The sequence below is a fragment of the Eriocheir sinensis genome, chromosome 9 (genome assembly GCF_024679095.1).
Source record: "Eriocheir sinensis breed Jianghai 21 chromosome 9, ASM2467909v1, whole genome shotgun sequence".
NCBI classification, from domain to species: Eukaryota; Metazoa; Arthropoda; class Malacostraca; order Decapoda; family Varunidae; genus Eriocheir; species Eriocheir sinensis.
The window spans coordinates 11011870-11027656 of record NC_066517.1 but is presented as its reverse complement, the minus strand read 5'-3'; the positions used below and the strand labels follow the sequence as shown (position 1 = coordinate 11027656).

The 15787-nt window shown below is 45.0% G+C and overlaps 1 protein-coding gene across 6 annotated transcripts in view; it reads left to right on the top strand.

The window, feature by feature from the left end:
- The window catches only part of LOC126995914 (probable phosphorylase b kinase regulatory subunit beta), a gene marked incomplete at its 3' end in the record, with an annotated part of 186756 nt that overhangs the window by 109859 nt on the left and 61110 nt on the right, over positions 1 to 15787 (top strand). For all 6 annotated transcript variants that reach the window (XM_050855809.1, XM_050855812.1, XM_050855811.1 and 3 more), the window contains 1 exon segment: positions 7233 to 7370. In XM_050855809.1, the coding sequence (XP_050711766.1) occupies positions 7233 to 7370 (138 nt within the window).

Here is a 15787-nt window from a genome sequence, read left to right as displayed (position 1 = left end):
GATCTTTCCTCAGCCACATCATTTTGGTGTCTCCTTCTCCCGCTAGCTTCCAAGCTCCTGCCAGGGCCTCCTCTGCTTCGCTCTGCACCTTAAATCGAATCCCAATTGGTCTGTGTGTGTGTGTGTGTGTGTGTATTTCCCTATTTGTATTTACCTATTTGTAGTCTACACGGCCCGAGCTAAGCTCTAATTGTCCCATCTCCATATCTACATTTATCCAGCCTTTCCTTCATTTGATAGACACTGCTCGCCTCCACCACCTCTTCCCACAAGCTGTTCCATGTGTTAATGCTTCTATGTGGAAAACTATACTTTTTCAAATCACTCAAACAGGTTCCTTTATTAATTTTCTTTCCATGTCCTCTCAGCCCCTGGCATTCTCGGAGTTGAGATCATCTCTATCCACCTCATCAAACTTATTTACCAACTTATACAGTGTGATCAGATCTCCTCTCTCCCTTCTTTGCTCCAGTGTCGTCAAGTCCATCTCCTTCAATCTGTCTTCATACATCATATTCGAGAGTTCTGGGACCGCTTTAGTTGCAATTCTCTGTATCCTTTCCAATTTTCTGATATCCTTCCTTTTGTGAGGTGACCACACAACTGCAGCATTTTCAAGTTTTGGTCTTGTCAGTGTTATTATTATTTTCTTCATCATTTCTTTGTCCATAAAATGGATTGATACCCTTATATTATGCATCATCCTGTAGGTTTCTCCAAACAGCTTGTTTATGTGCTTTTCTGGGGATAGTGTGTCTTGCATCGTTACTCCCAAATCTTTTTCTTCATGTACCACCTTAAAGTTTTCTTCTCCCATCCTGTATGTTTTCCTTGGTCTTTTTTTACTTTTCCCCATTTCCATGACATGGCATTTGTTTGCATTAAATTCCATTTCTCATAACTGGCTCCATCTATACACTATCCAGGTCTTTTTGCAGTTCTTCAAAGTTTTCCTCCATCTTCACTTTTCTTATTAACTTTGCATATAACTTTTTATACCCTTCAGCATATCATTTATATATATTATGAACATTACTGGTGCCAGAACTGAGCCTTGATCAACTCCACTTACTACTCTCCTCCAATTTGATTTCTCTTCCCTAATCACCGTCCTCATTTCTCTCTCCTGTCAAGTAATCCTTCATCCACCCGATGACCTTTCCGCCCATTCCTTCCCATTTCTGTTGTTTCTGGATTAACCTTTTGTGTGGAACCTTATCAAAACCTTTTTTTAAATCAAGATATACACAATCAGCCCATCCTTCTCTCTCTTGCACCATGTCTATTGCTTTTGAGTAGAAACAAAGTAATAAGTAAGTTGGTGACACGCGATTTCCCTTTTCTAAATCCAAACTCTCCCTTACTTATCATGTTTTCCTTTTCTAAATGTTCAACCCATTGTTTTTATTATACTTTCACAAATCTTGCACATTACACTTGTCAAAGAGACTGGTCTATAATTTAGTGGTTCAGTTTTATCTCCACTTTTATAAATTGGTACAATGTTCGCTCTCTTCCACTCTAAGGGCACTCTTCCTGTATATATAGAGCATGTTATTATGTCATAAAGTGGTTCCAATAATTCATTTCTAGACTCTTTTAGCACTTGACCCGAGATTTCATCCGGTCCCATTGCTTTCCTTCCATCTAAGGTTTTCATCAGCTGTATCAGTTCTCCTTTCTCAACCTTTACATGATTTAGTTCCCTTCAATGCAATTTTCGAGACCCCAGTCAAAGTCGTTTTCTTTCGTAAAGACTGAAAATTTTTATTTAATATTTCTGCAATTTCTTCGTCCTTTTCGTTGAATACATTTTTTTCTTTTAGCCTTTGAAGTCCACTCCTTCATTTCTTTTTAACTTCTTGTTTACGAATTTATAAAACATTTTTGGTTCTTCCTTACAACTAAAAACTATTCTTCTTTCAAATTCAGCTTCCTCCTCTTTCCTTATTTTTGCATAATCATTTCTTGCATTTTTTATATTTGTCTTATTTTTATTTGGTATTTTCTTTAAATTGCTCCATGCCTTATTTCTATTTCTTTTTGCTGTTTCACACCTCCATCCAAATCATGTTTTCTCTCCTTTAGTTTTTACTGTGTAGTATTGAACATATATCTCTATTCCTCTGTTGTAAATATTCATAAAAGTGTCATATTTCTCTTGAATATTAGTACTCCTCTTCATATCAGTCTACCCCACCGAAGAAAGTTTTGAGTCCAACGTAATCTACCTTAGCATAGGTTTTCCTTTTTCCTTATAAGCCTCATCTCGATATTTACATCCTTCCAAAGTTTTCATCTCTAATAGTTCATGGTCGCTCTTTCGTAAGGGTCACCCATAACTGACTCCTTCATCTAACTCCACGTTTTTTGTGAAAAGTAAGTCAAGTCTTGATGGTTCGTCATCCCCTCTCAGCCTTGTTTTGCCTTGCACCCACTGCGTCATCAGGTTATTTGTTACGAGCTTCAGTAGTTTACATCCCCAGGTATTTTTGCCACCCTCCATTGCACAGTCTTCCCATTTCACCTCTTTGCAATTGAAATTTCCTGTTAACACTTTCATGCACACCCTCCCATCTGATTTTCTTGTCCAAAATGCACACCTAACTGGCTATTGGGAGCACGGTATAATTTTTTTCAAAACTCGCTTATCGAATCTTTTGCTCGGTTCACTTTTATGAAACTACAGTAAACCCTCTGGTATCTGGGTTAATAGAGCCAGGTTGGCACCCGGATATGGGAAAAACCCGGATATGGTGTGGGTTAAGTCTACGGATCCGAAAACCCAACTTTCGATCATGGCCTGTCATTAAGGCAATGACAGAGTACTGTGCAGGTGCTTCTGTCCATACTCATAATATGGTATGCCCCATGGCTTTGTAGCAGTCAGTCTGCACCAGGGAGTGAAATGCACGCGATTGACGTGCTCCGGGCACTGAGAAAAAGGTTCGAGCAGCGTCGTCACAGTTAGCACTCGCGGCAATCTCTCCCTGGCTTATCGCAGTCCTGCTGTACCTTGGGGGGATCTGTTACTTGGGATTCGGCAAGAAGGCGCGACAGCCTCAGCCGCTAACCCATTGCTGGGGTGCCTAGCCCCTAGCCTAGGCAGCAGCTAATGTTCCCCTGCCTGGCCAATCACAGCAGCGGGGCCTGGACCCAACCCAGAAAAGCTCAGGTATTTGTGGCAGCTTAACCGCCCAAGTCTGCACCATCGTGTTTACCATGTAGGTTTTCTAGCAGACCCAGCACTGCCACAAGAAACTTTTTATGGGTCCAGTTTTACAAAACTGGAAAGCCGACCCTCTGTGCTGTTCTTAGGTGCGAGCCCGCAGCTTTATCGCTGCGTAGCTGCGTTAGCAACCTTGTGGCTACAAGCACCGCGGGCTTTACCACCCGGGTCAACCAGAAGGCATACCAGAGCGATACCCGAAGCGATCTGGGCCGGCAACAGGCATCAAGTGCTCAAAGCAGGCTTCTATATGGACACCCGGGCAGGCACCCCAGGGCACTACCCTTTTAAGGTCAGCAATGAGCCTGAAGGCCCACAGACGCCAGGCAAGTACACCAAGCTGCCCCACTCTGAGTGTGAGTGGGGAGGATAACAAAGGAGTCAATGACAACCTGGTGCATTCGCTTGTGCGGTGATCTGTGGCTTTTAGTTACACTGTGTTGCCCTTGCGAACCAGGGGAGGCGGGTACCTCCAGCACAGTGCATCCAACGGGACCATGGGGAGGCCAGCCACAAGAAGTAACCGTGATTTATGGCCAGCCCGCACCTCCAGATCGGGCTGGCCCACGGGACTCCTGAACCCCTACGGGCCCCTTTACTTGCCTTACCATAAGCATGGTAAAATCCTTCTTTCACATGTCGGACCGGGGGCGGTACTTATCCGCATTTCTTATTCCGCCTTCACTCCAGCAGGAGTGCTAGCACACCCCGCACGCACGCCTTCTCCATGGGGACGGAGCCCCACTCACCTAGTTCAGTCAGGATTTAGGCAGTCATCAAGATTTAAGCTAGGGTTCGCACTGTGTGTTTTATTTAAACAGTCCTTTGACACTCCCACCATTTAAACCTGCACTGCCTTGACTCTTGTCACTTCGATATGGTCTGCAGCGCTTGGCAAGAACGTTTACGTGCCAGTTGTACTGCGAAGTACACAGCTTTCCTGTGAATCTTCACACCAGGATGTCAATATCATTGCTACGTGCAAGCTGGGGCGCCCCTTATGGGTGCAGTATGCTGCCCGAGCAGAGCTAAGAGGCATTGCACGGGCAATTTGAACAACTTTTGGCAGCGCGCGACAATTTTTTTTATTAAAAAAAAAAATCAAATATTTTTAAAAACTCACGGATACAGGTGTGGTCGGATACAGTGCACCCGGATAACTGAGGGTTTACTGTACATACATTCCACTGTAAATTGTAAGCTCTTTCATATGGAAAGAAAAAAAATAATGTTTGTTTTATATTTTACTGAGATATCGTGAGTTGAAGTGATGCGAACCGATTTCTGAAATAAAAAACACATTTTCACATGAAAGGAGTAAAAATATAACAAATTGTGTTCTATAACAAAAGAAGCGGACATTTGTGAGCTAATTAGTGCAACAAATGTAATTTTGATACACCAATTATAACAGTCATCAATTTGAAAAAAACTAAAACACTAGATTTTTTTCAAAAATGTTCACTTTTATCCACTTATCTCCATAACTATTTTATTTTTTATGTTTTATGGTTTCATCTTAAAGAACAGATCATTAACTGTACAATGGTAGATTCAAATTTCTTATATGGCATATAGTAGTTGATGAGTTTGGCTTGAAAGAAAAGAATCTTTGGTAACCCTGCCCCCCGCCACACACTAACCCGTCCACGACTGCTAGAGAGAGGCAACTGAAGAGATTTTCTGTTTGCGTCTCCAGTCACCCAGGAAAATTTCCCAGCAAGAAGGCTATCAGCTTACCACGAGCCAATGCGCCAGCCTGTCTACAGACCAAGTATCATGCGTCAATGAGAATTACAGAATGTTTGGTGATTTTTTTTGTCCCACTGACGTGATAGTCGTGTCAATCAGAAGCCGTGCTTTTTGACTAGACAATTAAAGTGACGTGTATGTCGTGTCCACGTGTGCGATAGTGTTAATATTATCTCTTCATTATTATTTTATTTCGTCTGTTAGCGCCCGTATTGTATCTTCCAGCATAGCATTATATCTTTTTTCATTCCAACTTTTGGTTTTAGGGGGGACATAGGGTGTTATTATGTTATTCTTCTCTCCACCTTTTACCAGTACCTGCACAGCCATCTCCTCCGCACTGGCCTTTCCATATCTCACTTCAGTCACTTTCAAGTTTTGTTTTGTCATTATGATCACTCCTCCCTTTCCTTCTCTCCTATCTTTTCTCCAAATGTTGTACTTGCTCTTTCCCACCAGCACAAGTTCCAATTCTTTTACAAGTTTTGTTTCAACTATACACATAATATCCAGATCACTCTCCCTTAAATAATCAGTTCAATTTTCTTTGATACAAGACCATCTATGTTAGTGTACACAATCTTTTAACCATTCTTCCCTTCTCCCTTTCTTTGGCCTCCTATCAACACCGTTACACCCGCTCGTCTCTTATCCACCACTTCATCAATTTTTCGTTCTTCATTCTCCAAAAAAAATTCTTCTTATCTTCCTCTGATCTTTTCTCATTCCTTTTTTTTTGGTTCATTTATCAATTCTTGTACCTTCATTCTTTCATCCTCTGTCATATTTCTCCTCACATATATTTGCTTATAATCTTTAGAATTGTTCGATCTCCACGACTTATTTAGGATGGTTTCTGTAGTTATTTGGGATCCTAACTTAATCTTTAATGGCATGTTCTTTCCTTCCTCATACCTTCCCAATCTTGTTATTTCATCTACTTCTTCCTCTGTCTTTTCCTCCACTTCAGTATTCATGTTTCTCAGTATACTTTTCAACTTATTCCTCTCATAACTTTCCCTCTGGTTCTTCACTGTTTTTTTTTCTTTTTCTTTTACACCAAACAATATAACACATTTTTTTCTTATCTGCCATGTCCCTCACCATTGTTTCTTTATTTCTCAGTACATTTACAACTTCTTTTTTCTATATCTTATCTCTGTTCCTGTTGTTGTTGCTCTAATATTTCCCTGAAGCTCGTTATTTCCTTGTCCTTTTCACTTCTCCACTTCTTCAACTCGTCACTGACTAACATGCTTAATCTGTTCCTCCACCCTTGCACCCACGTTTTGCTGGTCCTTTCCTATTTTTTGTGCTACCTCTCTATCATTTTTTCATCTTCTTCTCCGTGTCTTTGTTTGTCCCAGTCACCTCTCTCTCTCTCTCTCTCTCTCTCTCTCTCTCTCTCTCTCTCTCTCTCTCTCTCTCTCTCTCTCTCTCTCTCCTCTCTCTCCTCTCTCTCCTCTCTCTCCTCTCTCTCTCTCTCTCTCTCTCTCTCTCTCTCTCTCTCTCTCTCTCTCTCTCTCTCTCTCTCTCTCTCTCTCTCTCTCTCTCTCTCTCTCTCTCTCTCTCTCTCTCTCCATTTTCATAATTTTTATCTCATGGTCTTTTTCTAGTTTTTCCATTTTCAGCTTTGCTCTCTTTATGGTTTTCCAGCTGTTCCTTCGTCAACTTCATTATTTCCTCTCTTAAACTCTCTAACATTCTCTTTGTCTCCTCATCCCTTCTCTTTGCCTCGTCATCCCTCTTCTTGACCTCGGTTAATGCTTCAATCACACTTCCCCAAACTCCTCTCTCATCTTCCTCATTTCAATCACCATCCTGTCACAGTCCTGTTCCACTTTGTTTAATCTCCTCCATTGCGTTGGCTGACTTGGCTACATCATTGATTTAGGCGTGAAGCCCTCAAAACTGACATCATCCCTGCCTGTGCCCGGGGACCCCGACACCGTGTCCGCCATCTTGGATGTTTGTTTTTGTTCCATTTTAACTTTTCTCCCTTCTGCTCCTCCTCGTGTACTTTCCCTTCTCAGTCTTTCACATCCTCTTACTGCCTATACTCCTAGGAGACGGGACCCTATATTACTTAGCTTGCTCAGGCCCCTTCACTGACAAATAGATTGTGATCCTCCTCTTCGTGTCGGCGCGGGAGCGGCCGTGTCTGCTCAGGTCGGCCGGTGGTGAGTGTGTGTGTATGTGTGTGCGTGTCATCCCCACCTCCCATGATGTTGAGTTCTCCCCATCCCAACAGACTCCTCATGAGGTTGAGCCTGTCCAGATCTGGCCGCCACGGGAGCTGGTCAAGATATACCAAAACCTTGGGGTGAGCGAAAAATTGGGGCTGCAGGGTCGCCCTACACGTCCCATCGGAGCATTGGGCACCAGCAAGGTAAGATAACCCATTAAACTTGTTTTCATGCAGACTTTATTCTCTAAACTATACTTTGTTCAGAGCATGAAGTTGGTTCAGGGTGGGGCTGGGATGGTGGTGTACCTCTAGCCATGATGCCAAATCAACCTGTGTACATGCGTCTCTCTCATATTTCCCATCCATGTGCTATTTGAAAGTGATATTTTGTATATTCTGTATATAGTAAAGGAAGCTACATAGTACAATGAGTGTCAATGTTTAGGATTATAACAACGATTTGTATAAATTCTATGATGTGGCAGGGATTGTTTCCCATGTTGCCACGTTGTAGTGGTGGTGGTGATGGTGGTGGTATTGGTATTGGTGGTAGTGGTGGTGGTGGTGGTGGTCGGCATGTTCCCTTAGGTCCCTCCCCTGGGTTGTGGGTGGGTAGATAGGGAGAGAGTGCTAATCTGATAATTGGCAGTCGAACTGGCAGCGCCGGACTCATGGAAATTCCAGAATCTGCCGCACTTTGAACCAACTTCATGCTACGAACATACAGTGTCCACGGAAAGTATTGCATGCCCCCCTTTTTTTCTTGAACTTTTCACCATCATTGTTTCATCCTTAGGAAGGAAATATAATCTTCCATGCCCCCCATCACCACTAAATGCAGCCCACACCATTACTCTAGGAGGGTGTTTCACGGGTTTACTTGTGTACTGAGGCAAGTAGCGGTTGGAGTTCTTGGGACTTCTCACTTTCCCTGGCCATGTTCTGATGCATCTGAAGCTGCTTTCATCACTAAAAAGCACATTCCTCCATTGCTCTGGAGTCCACTCCTTGTATTTGTATGCAAATGCAAGTCTCTTCTTTCTCATCTGTTTTGTAAGGAGTTTGTCGGCCGGCCTGAATGTTGGTAGGTCAAGCTCCTTTTGTAGCCGTTCCTGGATGGTTCGCTCTGAGACATCTCCTAAGAGGCTTAGGTGCAACTTTTTCAGTTCACAAGCTTCAATCCATGGATCTTTCATATCCTCACGCTTCATGAGGGTATCATTCGCTTTGGATATCTATCTTGGCCTCACAGACACTGGTTTTCTTAGAAGTATGGTGTCTGGAGGGAGGGTACGAGCGCCTGCAATCAGGCGGTGAATGGTGCTTTCGTGTTGCCCTGTACGTCTGGAAATTTCATTTGTTGGCACATTTTTGGTCTTCCATGCTAAAATTCTGGCCTTTTCTCCATTGCTGAGGTTGGCTGGAGCCATGCAGATACCGTAGCATAAAAATGGGAAGGCTGTGAGGAAAAAGGAGTGTAATAGGGCATTATGGAATGGAAACAAGTGGCATACACCCTCTCTCCACAGCAGCTCACTGAGCACTGAGGCGGGAAATGTCAGTCCACAGACACACCTTCACCTTTCCCGCGCTCGTGGCAGCAATACAAGACGTATGAAAAAGGCACGAATTGGCTCCACAGTATGATAGCCTAGCACATCATAATTTGGAGATTTCCGGCAGTAGTGCGCAATACTTTCCACAGTCACTGTAGTATACAGTATCCTCTCGAGTTTCATGCTCACTTCGTTCCGAAGGTATAACACTAAACTCGAAGATCGCGAAACTCGAGGTATTGAAAACACTGACAAAGTGCTTATCTGCCATGCCCGTGGAGATTTTTTTTTTTTTTTTTTTTTTTTTTTTTTTTTTTACATGTGGGCTATGGCGCTGGTAGACTATCCTTCTGGGCCTGATGGTCGGCCCCGAGCCCGTCATGGCGCAGGCAACTGTTTATAGTGGTGCTATTATAATTGGCTCATGATGCCCCCCGGAGCTGACTTTTTTTCCTCCTTTACTCCCTTGTTATCTCAGAATATGTACCTTGGAAAAAGGAAGAAAACAGGGAGAGAGAACGGGTTGTTTTAAAGCAACAGATGAAGCCTTACGATTGGCTGAGCTCTGAAAACACGCTTGTGATTCGCTGGGAGTCCAATGACGTCATCGCCGGCTCTCACCCAGTCACACTGGCCATTTTCCTCTAACCGTTGTGGCTACTGGCAACGCCGCTGCGCAAGTTGTCGGTTGTCCATAACCTGGTGTCACACTGGGCCTTTTTCTTCCCACCGCGTTGGCGGCAACTTGGGCAACCGGCAAATCCAAATTTTCCAGGTGTGCGTCACACACGGCCAAGGTTGGTTGCCCGTATCCACATTCACAACGTAAACAAAGCACTTGCCCTGTATCGACATGGCGTCGTCTGCTAAAGTAAGGGCTCTCGCGGCTTGTGCTGCCATTACCCAAGTTATGGACTTGTTGCATCAGTTAAATGGCAGGAAGAAGCTGTTGTGGGTGTGGCGTGTCTGTGGGTCCTCCGTGCCAGTTCTCATTGTTACCATTGTGCATGAGCGGCCAACCCACCCATCTAGACTCCAACCACATAAACACATGGATCAAGTAATAACAAGGACACACACACACACATGCATGCACACACCAGACTCATCATGAACCATGGCAGATGTTTCTCACAAACAAAAATGGCTTCCCCATTTCCTAGAGTGTGTTAGAACTTATTTGGTGAGTGGTTCATACAAACCAAACATACCCAATGGCAAGAAGAGAGCAGTGTTAAAGACGACTGCTCTCTTCTTGCCAAGAGCTAGGTTTGGTTCATGTGAACCACTCACCAAATACGTTCCAACACACTCAAAGAAATGGTGAAGTCATTTCTGTTTGTCAGAAACATCTGCCATGGTTCCTAATGAGTATGGTGTGTGCATGTGTGCTTGTGTGTGTGTGTGTGTGTGTTTATTGTTATTCGATCCATGTGTTTATGTGGTTGAGTCAAGATGGGTGGGTTGGCCGCGCACATGCAGTGGTGACAATGAGAACTGGCACGGAGGAACCACAGGCACGCCACACCCACAACTGTTTCTTCCTTCCATTTAACTGCAGCAACAAGTCCATAACTCGGGTAATGGCAGCACAAGCCACGACAACCCTTACTTTAGCAGACGACGCCATGTTGATACAGGGCAAGTGCTTTGTTTACGTTGTGGATGTGGATACGGGCAACCGATCTTGGCCGTGTGTGATGCACACCAGGAAAAGTTGGAGTTGCTGGTTGCCCTAGGTGGCGCCAACTCGGTAGGAAGAAAAAAGCCCTGTGTGACACCAGCTTACGGATAACCGTGAACTCTCTTCCGGTTGGGCGTACGGGCATTGCCCGTAACCCCAACGGTTGGATGAAAACGACCATTGTGACACCGCCTTAAGGCATTGAAGCCGCTGACAGGGTGAGCATCGGCGATGATGTCATCGGACTCCCAGCGAATCACAAGCGTGTTTTCAGAACTGTCAGCCAATCGTAAGGCAGCTGCCTTCAACTGCGGCTTCAAAACGACACGTTCTTTCTTCCCGTTCTCTCTCTCTCTCTCTCTCTCTCTCTCTCTCTCTCTCTCTCTCTCTCTCTCTCTCTCTCTCTCTCTCTCTCTCTCTCTCTCTCTCTCTCTCTCTCTCTCTCTCTCTCTCTCTCTCTCTCTCTCTCTCTCTCTCTCTCTCTCTCTCTCTCTCTCTCTCTCTCTCTCTCTCTCTCTCTCTCTCTCTCTCTCTCTCTCTCTCTCTCTCTCTCTCTCTCTCTCTCTCTCTCTCTCTCTCTCTCTCTCTCTCTCTCTCTCTCTCTCTCTCTCTCTCTCTCTCTCTCTCTCTCTCTCTCTCTCTCTCTCTCTCTCTCTCTCTCTCTCTCTCTCTCTCTCTCTCTCTCTCTCTCTCTCTCTCTCTCTCTCTCTCTCTCTCTCTCTCTCTCTCTCTCTCTCTCTCTCTCTCTCTCTCTCTCTCTCTCTCTCTCTCTCTCTCTCTCTCTCTCTCTCTCTCTCTCTCTCTCTCTCTCTCTCTCTCTCTCTCTCTCTCTCTCTCTCTCTCTCTCTCTCTCTCTCTCTCTCTCTCTCTCTCTCTCTCTCTCTCTCTCTCTCTCTCTCTCTCTCTCTCTCTCTCTCTCTCTCTCTCTCTCTCTCTCTCTCTCTCTCTCTCTCTCTCTCTCTCTCTCTCTCTCTATCTCTCTCTCTCTCTCTCTCTCTCTCTCTCTCTCTCTCTCTCTCTCTCTCTCTCTCTCTCTCTCTCTCTCTCTCTCTCTCTCTCTCTCTCTCTCTCTCTCTCTCTCTCTCTCTCTCTCTCTCTCTCTCTCTTGCCATAGCCACAATGTTTGGAGGAAAACGTCCAGTGTGATACTACCTTTAAAGGTAGCGTGCGTGATGCCGATGGTAAGTAGACGTGACCCGTACATGTCAAAGCAGCTCAAAACTTGGGGTGATAATGCGCGAAAGTCTAGACCTCTTCCTTACCTCTAACCCTTCTGCTTACTCTGTCAAACTGTTCTCTCCGTTGGGCTCCTCTGATCACAACCTTATTTATGTATCCTGTCCAATCGCTCCTGTACATCCTTAGGACACACCAAAGAGGCGATGGTTCTGGCATTTTGTTTCAGCTTGGTGGGAACACCTGGGGATGTACTTTTCCGATTTCCTGTGGAATGACTATTGCTTCCTGGATAGAGACCCCTCTGTGTGTGCCCAGTGCATTACAGAGGTGATTGTCTCTGGAATGGAGGCATACATTCCATGTACTTTCTCTACTCCTCATGCTAAAAAGCCTTGGTCTAATCACACTTGTTCTCGTGCTGTCAAAGATAGAGGCAGCTCATAAAAGGTACCAGAGCCTTCGAACTCCCGCTAACCATGATCTTTACATTTCCACCCAGAATCGTGCCAAATCTATTTTTCAACTTACCAAAAACTCCTTTATCCATAGCAGATGTCAACACCTTGCTTTCTCTAATTCTTCCTGTGATTTCTGGCACATAGCCAAAAATATCTCCTCCAATTTCTCTTCTTCCTCTTTCCCGCCTCTTCTTAACTCAGACGGCAGCACTGCCGTCTCATCTATCTCTAAGGCTGAACTCTTCACTCAAACTTTCTGTAACAACTCCACTCTGGACGATTCTGGGCATATTCCTCCTACTTATCCCACCTCTGACTCCTTCATGCCTGTTATTAAGATTCTTAAGAGTGATGTTTTCTATGCCCTCTCTCGCCGCAACTCTCAGAAGGCTTATGGAACTGATGGAGTGCCTCCTATTGTCCTTAAAAACTGTGCTTCTGTGCTGACACCCTGCCTGGTCAAACTCTTTTCCTCTGCCTATCAACATCTACCTTTCCTTCCTGCTGGAAGTATGTCTTCATACAGCCTGTGCCTTGACTGGAAGATTCAAAAGCACCTTTCCACTTCTAACCTTCTGTCTGATCGCCAGTGTGGGTTCCACAAGGGGCGTTCTACTGGCGATCTTCTTGCTCTCTTAACTGACTCTTGGTCACCCTCTCTTAGCTGTTTTGGTGAAACTTTCTCTGTTGCGCTAGACATATCGAAAGCCTTCGATAGAGTCTGGCACAAGTCATCGCTTTCTAAACTGCCCTCTTTCGGATTCTATCCCTCTCTCTGTTCCTTTATCTCCAGTCTCCTTTCCGGCCGTTCTATCTCTGCTGTGGTAGACGGTCGCTGTTCTTCCCCTAAACCTATCAACAGTGGTGGTCCACAGGGCTCTGTCCTATCACCCACTCACTTCCTGTTATTCATCAATGATCTTCTTTCCCTTATCTTGATATTCTTATCCTTCCTTAGTCTTCATCGCTAATAGCTCATGGTCACTCTTTCCTAAGGGGCACTCATGACTGACTCCTTCATCTAACTCAACATTTTTTGTGAAAATTAGGTCTAGTCTTGATGGTTCATCATTCCCTCTCAGCCTTGTTTCTCCTTTAACCCACTGCGTCAACAAGTTATCTGTTGCCAGCTTCAATAGTTCACTTCCCCAGTGTGTGTGTGTGTGTGTGTGTGTGTGTTTGTGTGTGTGTAATTCACCTCTTGGTCTGCTGCAGGTCTCTCTCGAGACAGCCAGCTGTTCCCCTACAAAAGAGCACAAAGCTCATAGTAGCGATCTTTGGGTAGGACTGAGACCACTCACACACAACACACTGCGACAACGAGATCACAACTCCTTGCCTGACGTCGCGTACCTACTCACTGCTTGGTGAACAGGGGCTACACGTGAAAGAAGATAAACCCAACTTATCTTCACCCGGCCAGGGAATTGAACCCCAGTCCTTCTGGTTGTGGGGCAGACGCTCTATCCACTGAGCTACCGGGCCATGTGTGTGTATTTACCTAGTTGTGACATACGCGAAAAGAGCTACGCTCGCGCTGTCCCATCTCCATATCTGCTCTTATCCAACTTATCCTTAAAATCATGAATGTTTCTTGCACAAACCACCTCCTCCTCCAGTCCATTCCATAGCTCAATGCTTCTGATTGGGAAGCTAAACTTTTTCACATTTTGTCTACACGTGGTCGCCCTCAAATTCTTTCCATGTCCTCTTGTTTATCTCTCGCTCCACACACACAGGTCCTCTCTGTCCAGATTCTCCACCCTGCTCGCCACCCTGTACACCGCTATCAGGTCTCCTCTTTCTCTTCTTCTCTCCAGGGTTGTGAGCCCCATGCTATTGAGTCTCTCCTCGTAAGTCCGATCCCTAAGTTCCAGTACCATCTTATTTGCCATTCTCTGTACTCTTTCCAGCTTTCTTATATTCTTCTTTTCGTGAGGAGACCAGACCACTGCTGCATACTCCAACCTTGGTCTTATCATTGTAACTATTATTTTCTTCATCATCTCTTCGTCCAAATACACAAATGCCGTCCTTATGTTCTTCTGCAAATTCATAGTTTGTCCCGTTATCCTGTTGATGTGTTTGTCCGGTGACATGTTCTCTGAGATAGTCACTCTCAAACCTTTTTCTTCCATTCCTCTGCATATTATCTCACTTCCCATCTTATAATCATGTTCACATCTTCTACCAATCCTACCAAACTATTTTTTTACATTTCCCAAGGTTGAATTCCATCTGCCATGAACCACTCCACTCCCATGTTTTGTCCAGGTCCCTCTGCAATGCCTCACAGTCTTTCACATCATTGACTCGTCTCAATAGCTTTGCATCATCTGCAAACAAACTCACATAGCTGGTCACTCCTCACTGGGCACCAGTGTGTGTGTGTGTGTTGGTGGGCAGAGTCTAGATTTTTAATTTTTTTTTATATTTTTTTTTATATATATATATTTTTTTTACGTTGTAGCCTATTGTGCCGGTAGGCTTCTTCCCGGTGGATCCTGATGGTCGGTCCAAGGCTTCTTCCCGGTGGGGCCTGTTCGTCGGCCCAGCCCTTTCTGGCACAGGCGAGTGTTTATAGTGGCGCCATCTTGCATTGGCTCACGCTGCCCTCCCGGAGCTCATCTTTAATCCTAGAATCTAGAGTCCGGGTTGATAGGTGGTCTTCTGGACAGCATGTGGGTAGTTTTAAGCCACTCGGCGGCGGCTGGAAAATCGCAGCTTGGTGGCACTGGTCGGGGATTGAACTCGCGTCCTCCTGAACGCAGGGCCGTCTTGCTATCCCTTCAGCCACTGCTTACCCAGTGGGTAGGGTGGCTGTGCACGCACAGTGGTGACAGTGAGAACTGGCATGGAGGAACCACTGGCACGCCACACCCACAACAGTTTCTTCCTTCCATTTAACTGCAGCAACAAATCCATAACTTGGGTAATGGCAGCTCAAGCCACGACAGCCCTTACTTTAGCAGACGATGCCATGTCGATACAAGGCAAGTGCTTTGTTTATGTTGTGGATGTGGGTACGGGCAACTGACCTTATCTGTGACGCACACCAGGAAAAGTTGGAGTTGCTGGTTGCCGTAGCTGCTGCCAACGCGATGGGAAGAAAAAGGCCTAGTGTGACACCAGCTTACTGCCAACCGACACCTCGCTCCCGATTGGGCTTATGGGCGTTGCCCATAGCCCCAACGTTTGGAGGAGGACGGCCAGTGTGACACCGCCTCAAGGCAGTGAGGCTGCTGATTGGGTGAGTGCCGGTGATAATGTCATCAGACTCCCTGCGAATCACAAGCGTGTTTTCAGAACTATCAGCCAATCGTAAGGCAGCCGCCTTCAACTGTGGCTCCAAAACGACCTGTTCTCTCTTCCCATTTTCTTCCTTTTTCCAAAGTACGTAATTTAAAATAACAAGGGAGTAAATTGGGAAAAAAATTCAGCTTCTCCATGGGTCGGAAAGAATAAGGGCTTTTTCAGTGTTTTCAATGCCCTGAGTTTCGCGATCCTTGAGTTTAGCGCTATGCCTTTGGAACGAAGCAAGCGCAAAACACGGGAGGGTACTGTAGTTCATTTAGCTAACATTCCATCCTTTTTAGTTCTGACTTACATATGTTTGCTTCTTTACGAGATCATATTTTTCCCTTGTTGGTTGATTACCTCTGTTCATTGGTGCCTTTCATCCTACTTCTATATATCCGCCAGCCTCATCAGATACATTCAAGACTATGTTTAGCATTGATT